The sequence below is a fragment of the Schistocerca americana genome, chromosome 2, assembly GCF_021461395.2.
Source record: "Schistocerca americana isolate TAMUIC-IGC-003095 chromosome 2, iqSchAmer2.1, whole genome shotgun sequence".
NCBI classification, from domain to species: domain Eukaryota; kingdom Metazoa; phylum Arthropoda; class Insecta; order Orthoptera; family Acrididae; genus Schistocerca; species Schistocerca americana.
Window position 1 is genome coordinate 115071566 of NC_060120.1, and position 12332 is coordinate 115083897.

Below are 12332 nucleotides of genomic sequence, written 5' to 3' on the forward strand. Positions count from 1 at the left end.
AATGACTCCATGTGTCATGAACTTTGACTCCATATAATAACTAGTATGTTTTTCTTTGCTTACTTCTCAGTTTTCATTCATTTTCTAGGTAGTACGCAATCAAATAATTCAAAATATTAACTAAGCTTTTCCCCACTGCAATTCATTATTCAAGGTAATATTTTCAATGTGCCAATTCTAATGCTACATTTAGTTTTACTGGAATATTCATTAATTAGAAGATATGAACTAACTGAAAATAATACCACAGTCTGTCAAGGAAAAAATTTAACAAGTTAATCCACACATTTAGATAATATACACCACTAGGAATGCTTACATTACAACTTACAATGACATATTCAAATTTTCATAATATTATTAATTACCTTATAACAACAAAAGCTTGCCTAACTACAACCTCTTTTTATATGTGTGTTCTGCCACCACTTGGTGAACTGATTTTTTATCTATTCAATTTGTTGTTGTTGTTGTTGTTGTTGTTGTTGTCTTCAGTCCTGAGACTGGTTTGATGCAGCTCTCCATGCTACTCTATCCTGTGCAAGCCTCTTCATCTCCCAATACCTACTGCAGCCTACATCCTTCTGAATCTGCTTAGTGTATTCCTCTCTTGGTCTCCCTCTACGATTTTTACCCTCCATGCTGCCCTCCAGTACTAAATTGGTGATCCCTTGATGCCTCAGAACATGTCCTACCAACGCAGTATCATATCTCACATTTCATCTTCATCTACATACTCTTCCATTACCATAATATTATCCTCAAGAACATCGCCCCTGAATAGACCCTCTGTATACTCCTTCCACCTTTCTGCTTTCCCTTCTTTGCTTAGAACTGGGTTTCCATCTGAGCTCTTGATATTCATGCAAGTGGTTCTCTTTTCTCCAAAGGTCTCTTTAATTTTCCTGTAGGCAGTATCTATCTTACCCCTAGTGAGATAAGCCTCTACATCCTTACATTTGTCCTCTAGCCATCCCTGCTTAGCCATTTTGCACTTCCTGTCGATCTCATTTTTGAGATGTTTGTATCCCTTTTTGCCTGCTTCACTTGCTGCATTTTTGTATTTTCTCCTTTCATCAATTAAATTCAGTATCTCTTCTGTTACCCAAGGATTTCTACCAGCACTCATCTTTTTACCTACTTGATCATCTTCTGCCTTCACTATTTCATTCCTCAAAGCTACCTATTCTTCTTCTACTGTATTTCTTTCCCCCATTCCTGTCAATTGTTCCCTTATGCTCTCCCTGAAACTCTGTACAACTTCTGGTTCTTTCAGTTTATCCAGGTCCCATCTCCTAAAATTGCCACCTTTTTGCAGTTTCTTCAGTTTTAATCGACAGTTCATAACCAAGAGATCTTAGTATCTCCACGGTTCTTCCATGTATACAACCTTCTTTCATGATTCTTGAACCAAGTGTTAGCTATGATTATGTTGTGCACTGTGCAAAATTCTACCAGGCAGCTTCCTCTTTCATTTCTTAGCCCCAATCCATATTCACCTACTACATTTCCTTCTCTTCCTTTACCTACTGTCGAATTTCAGTCACCCATGACTATTAAATTTTCGTCTCCCTTCACTACCAGAATAATTTCTTTTATCTCATCATACATTTCATCAATTTCTTTGTCATCTGCAGAGCTAGTTGGCATATAAACTAGTACTACTGTAGTAAGTGTGGGCTTCGTGTCTATCTTGGCCACAATAATGCATTCACTATGCTGTTTGTAGTAGCTTACCCGTACTCCTATTTTTTTAATTCATTATTAAACCTACTCCTGCATTGCCCCTATTTGATTTTGTATTTATAAGCCGGTATTCACCTGACCAAAAGTCTTGTTCCTCCTGCCACCTAACTTCACTAATTCTTACTATATCTAACTTTAACCTATTCATTTCCCTTTTTAAATTTTCTAACCTGCCTGCCCGGTTAAGGGATCTGACATTCCACGCTCCGATCCATAGAACGCCAGTTTTCTTTCTCCTGATAACAATGTCCTCTTGAATAGTCCCCTCCTAGAGATCCAAATGGGGGACTATTTTACCTCCGGAATATTTTACCCAAGAGAACGCCATCATCATTTAATCATACAGTAAAGCTGCATGCCCTCGGGAAAAATTACGGCTGTAGTTTCCCCTTGCTTTCAGCCGTTCGCAGTACCAAAACAGCAAGGCCGTTTTGGTTAGTGTTACAAGGCCAGATCAGTCAATCATTCAGACTGTTGCCGCTGCAACTACTGAAAAGGCTGCTGCCCCTCTTCAGGAACCACACGTTTGTCTGGCCTCTCAACAGATACCCCTCCATTGTGGTTGCACCTACGGTACAGCTATCTTTATCGTTGAGGCACGCAAGCCTCCCCACCAACCAATTAAATTATTTAATTAACTTAGAGATAATTAATGATTAAATTCCAGACTACAACTTTCCATTGCTGATTTGTGACTTTATTCTTACTAGATCCCCAACTTTGACATTACACATTTGTTGTCATAATTTTTATGATCAAGATGACTTACTTCGCTAACTATGACACTACTTAAGATTTTGCATATTTTATCATAATGTAAAATACTTTCCAGAATGGCAACCACACTCTTATGTAGGGTATACCCAATGTGGATGCATAAAGTGGATGCATAAAGTGATTTCATGAACTTTTCTAAATTCCTACACCACCACATTTTTCACAAATCAAATTACTATCAATACTTATAATTCATTCTGAGTAGCAAAATCTACCCTAGCCTTTTTTCAAATGATTATGTGGTCTCCGAAACAACAGTCTGGTCATATGCCTGTCTAATTAAATAGTTGGGCACCACCCAAAATACTCAGTCTGCTACCGGCAAGTACACAGATATGAACTATGTACCTTAAAGTCTCCTTGACTACCAGCAACCAAACAAAGTATATAACAAAATCCAAGATTTTTCAAACTCAATTTGTATGTGACATTTCTTTTTAAAGAAATAACAAAGCAATGAGGACTATTAAATAATGAGATGCTCCATCATTTTACACAATGGTACAGCAGGAACATAATAGTCACAAAAATATTATTGAATTAGCAAATATAAAGGTGATACAAAGATGCTTTCGAACCTCATGTAACAAAAAAACATCCCACACACTCTTATTTGTGGGACTAAAATGAGCTACTATGCAGGGGTAACCCTATCAAATTACACTCCACGGGAGAGAATAATTGTTGTTGTTGTTGTTGTTGTTGTTGTGGTCTTCAGTCCTGAGACTGGTTTGATGCAGCTCTCCATGCTACTCTATCCTGTGCAAGCTTCTTCATCTCCCAGTACCTACTGCAACCTACATCCTTCTGAATCTGCTTAGTGTATTCATCTCTTGGTCTCCCTCTACGATTTTTACCCTCCACGCTGCCCTCCAATGCTAAATTTGTGATCCCTTGATGCCTCAAAACATGTCCTACCACCCGATCCCTTCTTCTAGTCAAGTTGTGCCACAAACTTCTCTTCTCCCCAATCCTATTCAATACCTCCTCATTAGTTACGTGATCTACCCACCTTATCTTCAGCATTCTTCTGTAGCACCACATTTCGAAAGCTTCTATTCTCTTCTTGTCCAAACTAGTTATCGTCCATGTTTCACTTCCATACATGAATATTAATAATAATAAAAATTCCGCACCACGAAGGAATTATCCAAATGCGACAAAAATCAATAGGTACGATGCATACGTACAGACAAACAAATGATTACAATTTCAGAAAAATTGATTTATTCAACAGAAATAGCAAGTTAATAACACATTAGTCTACCTATGGGCCTCTTGTAAGCAATTATTCAGCTTGGCACTGGTTGATAGAATTGCTGGATGTCCTCCTGAGGGATGTCGTGTCAAATTCTGTCCTATTGGCTTGTTAGATCATCAAAATTCTGTGCTGGTTCAAGGGCCTGGCCCATAATGCTCTACATGTTCTCAATTCAGAAGAGATCCAGTGATCTTGCTGGCCATGGTAGGATTTGAAAAGCATGAAGACAAGCAGTAGAAACTCTCACCATTTGCACGTGGGCATTACCTTGCTGAAATGTAAGCCCAAGGATGGCTTGCCATGGAGGGCAACAAATTAGGCATAGAATATCTTTGATGTAACACTGTGCTGTAAGGTGCTGTGGATGATAACTGAAGGCGTCTTGCTGTGAAAAGAAATGGCACCCCTGAAAACCCCTCCTGGTTCTCGGGCCGTATGATGGGCGACTGTCAGGTTGGTATCCCATTGCTGTCTGGAGCATCTCCAGACACATCTTCAGTGGCTATTGGGGCTCAATTCAATGTGGAACTCACCAATGAAGACAATTCTGGTCCAGTCAATGAGATTCCAGTACAAAGACGTGTTTTGGGATGCCCCGAACAATGGTGAGATAGCAACCTGACTGTCGTGTCGCACACCATACGGCCCAACAACCAGGAGTGATGGTCCAGGGTGCCAATTATTTTCATAGCAGGACTCCTTTGGTTGTCATCTGCAGCACCCCTACAGCACAGCAGTACACTGACAATATTCTACGCCCCTTTTAGTTGCCCTTCATGCAAGCCATCCTGGGCTTACATATCGGCAAGATAAGGCCCACCTGCACAAAACTAGAGTTTCGACTGCTTGTCTTTGTGCTTACCAAACCCTACCTTGACCAGCAAGGTTGCCAGATCTCTCCCCAACTGAGAATGTTTGGAGCATTATGGGCAGGGCATTCCAATCACCTCTGGATTTCTACCATCTAATACACCAGTTGGACAGAATTTGGCAAGATATCCATCAGGAGGACATCCAACAACTCTATCAATCAATGCCAAACTGAATAGTTGCTTGCAGAAGGACCAATGGTGGACAAATGTGTGCTCAATTTGTGAAGATCTTTTTCTTGAATAAATTGTCCAGTTTTTCTGAAATTGTAATCATTTATTTGTCTGTACATGTACATTACATCTACCAATTTCCATCCCATTTGGGCAATTACTTGGTGATATGTTGATCTTTTTTGTCTTGAAGTGTATTAACAATATTTTTAGGCAAGTGGCCTCATTGCATTTCAATGTACAATTAATACATAAAAAAATCATCATAACCCATCATATTATGTAACATTCTATACCTACAGACTTACCCAAATGAGTCTTTTCCTGCAACAGCAATGTGTGTATCATATGGATGAAAAGCAATGACTGAAGGAGCATTAGGATTACGAGCATTGAACACCTGCGACTCAAGTTTGCTGCTTAAAATCCTGCGTTGTTCATCACGTGCTTCAATGCGTAGCAGGTGATTGCGTTGATACCTGACAATCCACAAAATATGGTTTCAAGTTTCAGTGAGCAAAACTACTGCAGAAGCAAGTAAGTAATTTTAACATTCAAGTACATAAAATGAAACAAGAGAAATGTACACATTTTAGTGGTTATTGTGAGGTCTATGGAAGAGTCTATAAGAAGTAACAGAAAAATAATGAAATAAAATGATCGTATGGCACTTATTGGCAGGGATACCCTCTTCGGGGTTCAGCCGCCGTATTGCAAGTCTTTTTAGTTGACGCCACTTTGGCGACTTGCATCCCAATGATGATGAAAATGAAGATCAAGGACACACAACACCCAGTCCCTTGCCAGGAATCGAACCCGGGCCCCCTTGAATGATAGGCAGTAACACTACCGCCGCGCTATGGAGGCGGACAGAAAAATAATAATACTGGAGGTTGCAAAGAATTGTAGATATCATGGACGTGGGTGTTTATTATTTACTGTTGTGCTAGCATTAAAATATTGTGAGAAATTTGAGCATCATTACCAACAGCCTTGCCACAGTGTATACATCAGTTCCCATGAGATCATCCGAGGTGAGCACTGTTGGGTGCTTAGATGTGACACCTTCCAGGTCTGCCATGAACTGTTGGCAAGCTGGGTGCACTCAGCCCCTGAAAGGCCAATTGAGGAGCTACTCAAATGAAAAGTAACAGCAATAGTCAAAAAAACTGATAAAAGCTGGGAGAGAGCACTGTGCTGACAGCACCCCTCCACATCCGCATCCGATGATGCCTTTGAGATGATGCTGATACGGCTATCAGTTAGTACTGTTGGGCCTTCCAAAGCCTGTTTGACAGGAGTTTAGTTTTATTTGAGCAACCTTATCTCCAAGCTAAACAGGGGTTATCATTAGAGTTCCTTTGGTAACTACCTATGTCTATAGTAGCATAACGTAATAGGATAGATGAAACCTACTCACCAACTAGTGGCAGAGCACACATATATATAAAAAAAAAGTTTTACTTATGGAAGCTTTCAGAGCCAGTGGCTCCTTCTTCTGGCAAAAGCATTGCAGGGGAAGGAAGAGGAGTGAAGGGAAAGGAACTGGAGATGTTTAGGAAAAGGAGTAGTGTTAGGAAAAGTTACCCAGAAACCTGGGTCGAGGAGACTTACCAGACGGGATGAGAAGGAAACACTGATTGTCGGGGACTGCACTTGATGAGATTTGAAAACCTGAGAGCTTAAAAGTGGAAAACATTGCAACACGCAGGACACTTTTAAGCTCTCAGGTTTTCAAATCTTGTCTGGTGCAGTCCCCAACAATCAGTTTTTCCTTCTCATCCCTTCCTGTAAGGCTCCCCTGACCCGACGTGCTGGGTAACTTTACTGAACACTACCCCTTTTCCTAAACCTCTCCATTTCCTTTTCCTTCACCCCTCTTCCTTCCCCTTCAACCCTTCTGCTGGAAGAAAGAGCCATTGGCTCTGAAAGCTTGCATAAGTAAAAGGAGAAACGAATCAGCTGACTGCGCATAGTTTATTTGTATGTGCAGGTCAAAAAGAATAGCCATGAGGAAAGAGATGGACGAGCGGCTGCAGACAAGTACTTGCTGTACAGTCCACAGAGTTTCGTGTACGGGCAAAGAAGAACAAGAAAAGTTTATGTAGTATTCTGTGCTCTTTAATGTCTGTGATGATCATAAAAAGACTTGGGGACAGTTGAAAGTAGTTTCGTAAGGATACTCATGAATTTGACTCATTTGAGACTAGAGATCCACGAATTGCTCTATGTCTTGGTTGTGATCGAAGCGAGACACATGTATGCTATTTTGAAGAAGTGTAAATGAGTCTAATGTTTGAAGAATGAATTAGCTTGCCAAAGTTATTGTATATGAACACTGAAAATATATTGTGATTGAACTGAAAAGTATCCTACAAGTACACAAATTATTTCAAGAATAGAAAAGCAGTTAGTAAATTCCTTTAACCAGCAACATATCTTCGGATAAGAAGCTTTCGGGAGATTGATGTATCAGATTAACTAGAGAAGAGGATTGGCTACACTCAATGGGCAAGTTAACTGAATTGAGAGATTTGTGACTCTTGCACCCAGCAACACACTGTCTCTTGATGTCGCCCAGAGAACGTTAGAATGTGTGTGCTCTGCTGCCACTTGGTGAGTAGAGTTTTTATCTATCCAATTACATTATATTGCCAAATATATTATATTGTCAAAAATTGAATATTTTCATTGTTATGTCTATAGTGAGTAAACTATGATACTAATATCTGTCCATTACAATGCTGGCCTCCATTTGAGATGTGATCTCTTCCTCTCTCAGTTTTATTTGAAAAGTCAATATTAATTTCTAGTTAAATATTATCTCTAACATTGCAATATTCGTACCTGACAGAATATACCTAATATAATTACTGTTTCTGTAGAAAAAATAACTATAAACAATGTTAAATAAGATCTCTGCAGTAAAATCAAGGACACCAATGTCAAAAATATGTTGGAAATAATAAAAGGAGTACAACTACTAAGGTCACTACTTAAATGCATCACAGTACAGCCAAAAATCTTACAGATTGCAGAGAGTCTCATAAATGTTAACACACTGCTGGTTTTATCACTTTTACTTTTGCTCTAATCCTCTCCCCGGAGTAAGAGGGATGTGGTATTTCTAGAGCACACATTTAAAAACACCGATGACCAAGACAGTTTGCAAAACTTCAAGACAAGGCAAAAGTTAAACTCTTCTTGATTAACTACGTGGTCACAGTCATGACATCTAAAAACTCTGCAAGATTTTTGTCAGTCTTCATCTGCCAGACTTGGATGGTTTGGTCTTTCAACGGCACCCAATATGGAAGCCTGCCATTGTGGTAGCTCCTTCTTCTGGCAAGCGCTCTCTCCCAGCCATCACCAAGGTTTGCGCTTTCTGACACCACAAAAACCAGCTAAGCCTATGGTGGCCATGACAACTGATGCTGTTACCTTCAACTCCACTGCTGTTGTGTCCAGGAGGTGCACTTGTCATCCTGCCATGTCTCACACAATGGTATTGTAACTGCAGGCATCCACTACATTTGCAGCCAGGGACATCATAATCAGTGCTTCAGTCCTTCATACCACCAGTAGTCAAGAGTAAAATACAATGCCAGAGGCTGCCACCAATCAACTGAGGCTAGCATGCACTGATATAGACACTACAATTGCAAATCTAACAGTACAGACTGGATGGCCAAAATTTTCCACAATGAGACCTGTGCTGTGACTTTGTGGGGAACTCAGCGTATTGTCGCATTCTCTGCACTACCTTGGAGCCACAAAATGGTGTGCTTCCATCTCTACATGCCTATTTTACAGTGGGAAGTGTAATATCAGAGGACATTGATTTCAGCAATACATGGAAACTAATGGACACATCACATTTACATAGAGTGCCACAGAAGCACATATGTCAAGTTTTCGGACTTTCTTCAGATAATATTTCCAGCTGTGTCATTCTACATGGTCCAGTTACATAAATGAGAACACCGCCTATGTTCGACGGCAATGCCAACTCAGAGATGGCAGGTGGCAGCACTAGCAATGTAGAATATATAAATCATGTTGGGGATACAAGGAAAACAGTGCAGTTATTGCCATAATGCAGAAATGGAGCAATTTATCTGACATCCAAAAGTGCATGATCACTGGTATTTGGGTCAAGGTTGGAACGATTTCCAAACCAGTTAAGTTGGTAAAATGTCCGCATGCTGCCAATGTTAAAGAATAGTGTGCATGGCAAAATGGCACAATCCTAAACTGATGTTGACACAACTATAGATGACAAGGGTCAACAACAGCTGCAGACATGTGCACAGGTGAATGGACATGTGAGTGTTAAGCAACTGACCACTCAGATGAAGTAAGGGGTTACCAACAGCGCCTCCTGCATGACAATTCAGTGAACACTGCTGCATATGCCCTCCCCCCCCCCCTCCCCACTCCCCAGCAGGTACTTGGTTCAGGCACCCACACTGACTGCTGTCCATCGGTGACTAAAGCTGAAATTTCCACCCCAGCACTGCTACTAGATGTCCACTGAGTGGCAACAGGTGCCCTTTTCAACTGACAGGTGGCCATCAGTGTGGATGGTGTGAAACATCTGAATGCAAACACCTTGCAACAACAACCTTGCTGAAGGAGGGAGGATTATAGTCTGGGAAATGTTCTTGTGGCGTTCTCTGGGTGATCTCATCATTCTGAAAGGCACAATAGATCAACATAAGTATACAGCTGTCCACGGGGACCATGCCCATCCACAAACGTGGTTTCTTTTTCCTCGGCATGATGCCATCTACCAGCAGGAGAATGCAATATCTTACACTGCTCGCAGTCTACATGTGTGGTTCGAAGAGTGCTAAGATGAGTTTACAGATGTCCCCTGCCCAGCAAACTCCCTGGATTTAAAACCAATCGAGAAACTGTGAGACCACCTCCACTGGGCTGTTCATGCCATGGATCCTCAACTGAGAAATCTAGCACAGCTGGGTATGGCACTAGAGTTGGTGTGGCTCTACATCCCTATTGATATCTTCCAGAAGCTCATTCACTCTCTCCTAGCAAACCTGCACTGCAAAAGGTGGTTACTCAGGCTTTTGGTAGGCGGTCACATAAATGTAACTGGACTGTGTATTACTGGTATATTTACTTCATCTTCATGAGTTATAATTATGTGCTACTTTTTTCGCAGATCTTCTGTTCAATAAACAATCATATACTTCCAGCAAAGAGTCGTTTATCAACTTATTTTTACAACTTCAAATTGGAGGCAATTAGATGAGTAAAATCATGTGACAGAAATGTGCAGTATCCCCTGATCAATAAATGTATAAACAGATGATACCATCTAGGATTACAATCAGAAAATATGTCTCTGATACCTTGTTTGTGAGTAACCATGCACAGGAAGTCTTCAGTTCTTCTCAGGATTTGAAATCACTTACTGAATTCACATTTACAATTGACATCTTTAGGATATGGATACACAGAGGAATGGTACACTGTCACTTGCTGAAAACCTCTGTAACTCCCATATTGATTTCATGTGGTTTCTCTCTGTGTTAAATAAAACTTCTACATGCGGGGTCCTGTGTCAAATGACTTCGAAAAATATCTCTATACTCATTAGAACTCACCAGCCATTTTAATAGCACTTACTGTCTCTTCTCAACACCAATGGCAATTATGAATACAAGCTTGTGGTGATGCACATGCATACTTAATACAGTATAATGTGTTGGAGGATACAGAAGGACTTCAGAAACTGGAAAAATGTCTCTCTCATTCACTAAAAATCTCTCACAGAATATGCTCTTGTATGTCTACCCTCTCACCATCAGAACACTGTTAACTAAGCAACACAGAAAATGCTTCCCTTGTTACTCAACACAACACATGCCTGAGATGATAGTAAAAATTGCAAGAATTCTTCTCAAAATCAAATTTTACATTAGATTACAACTCAACTAAACAATAAACTCTGATAATATTCTACTCTGACACAACACTCTTTTTCAGCTCTGTTCTATCCCCCCCCCACCCCCAACCCCCCACCCAACCCCCACCCCACCCCCACCCTACCCTCCATGCTCCCACAACGTAATCCAATCCCCTGTCTCATGTCACATATTTGTCAAAGTTCTTTATGAAGTATAGGCCATGGATGCTCACCTACCCATCTGCTCCGATTCTTCTGTGGATTTGATACACATCATTACACGAAGAGCCATTTTGGAGCCAGGTATTTTTTTACCACCTTTCCTCTTGTTATCACTCAGTAGAATACACTGTTCAATATAATATCAAAGAGTACAATCATAAACATTTGCCTCTGGCACAAATGAAAGCTACATGCCAGAGGATACTATCCTGACTGTTTCCTTCTGTGAGCCCAAAATTTACCTACAACTTTCTGGTGGATTAAAACTGTATGCTAGACTGGGTCTCAAATGTGGGACCTTTGCTCATTCTGTGGGCAAGTGCTCAACTGACCGAGATACCAAAGTGCAACTCACAATCCATATCCACAGTTTTAGTGTCTTGCTCAAATTGCCAACCTGATAGCTCTCAGAGGACAGTGAAGCTCATTAAACATGATTTTCTACTTCTTGATAACAGCTGATTCAAAAGACCACAGCAAATTCATGTGACATGTGAATGCTCATTTCTGAATAAACAGAAGTAAACATTTAACAAATGAATAGTACTTGTGTGTGTGTGTGTGTGTGTGTGTGTGTGTGTGTGTGTGTGTGTGTGTGTGTGTGAGAGAGAGAGAGAGAGAGAGAGAGAGAGAGAGAGAGAGAGAGAGAGAGAGCGCAACAGCAGTCACATGTCACCTCATCCTCTTAATCATATGTCTTCTATATAATATTAAAAATATTAACATTGAAAACATGGCATCTACACTATCATAAAATGTGTACCATTACATTTACTTCATATTTGTTAAGTGAGGTTAATTTTAATAATTAATGTAATAATAATTGAAGTTGAATTTAATTCATGATAGTATACCTCCATTCTCGCTCATAGTGTAAATCACTTTCTACATCATTATCATCTTGGCCATGTGTTGCAGACTGTGCAAAGTACTTGGAACTCCATTCTACAAATTGGGTTTTTACTAATGGCCTGCGACCCCTTGCGTTGTCATCTGCTTCTTCTGATATCTGTAAATTCAGTGCTTTCAGAAACAATCCTTAACTATAACACTTTGTAAAAAAATCTTTTTACACATAGCATTGTTTCAATGTTTTTAAAATAATTCAATGCACATAAAAATATTCCTACTCCTCCAGCAACAGCAAAGGGATGCACAAAAAGAGTAACATAAAACTAGATTTCAGAAGCTAACATTCTCTCTTCTGCCAAAAGGGAGGAAAAGAAACCATCTTGCTGCAAAGTTAAGCTTTCAAAAGGACAGTTTCACAGTTACAAACAAAGCCTTCTCATCAGCCAATTGGAAAATACACATGAAATAAAGTTGAAAACAATGAGACGGCCAAGTGTGC

At 40.1% G+C, this 12332-nt stretch overlaps 1 protein-coding gene across 2 annotated transcripts in view; it reads right to left on the reverse strand.

Moving 5' to 3' along the window:
- LOC124596648 (regulatory-associated protein of mTOR) overlaps positions 1-12332 on the reverse strand; it is a 320526-nt gene that overhangs the window by 48766 nt on the left and 259428 nt on the right. For both annotated transcript variants that reach the window (XM_047135883.1, XM_047135882.1), the window contains 2 exons: positions 11836-11990; positions 5136-5306 (listed from right to left, as the gene is read on the reverse strand). In XM_047135883.1, coding sequence (XP_046991839.1) covers positions 5136-5306; positions 11836-11990 — 326 coding nt within the window. The remainder of the gene's footprint in view (positions 1-5135; positions 5307-11835; positions 11991-12332) is intronic.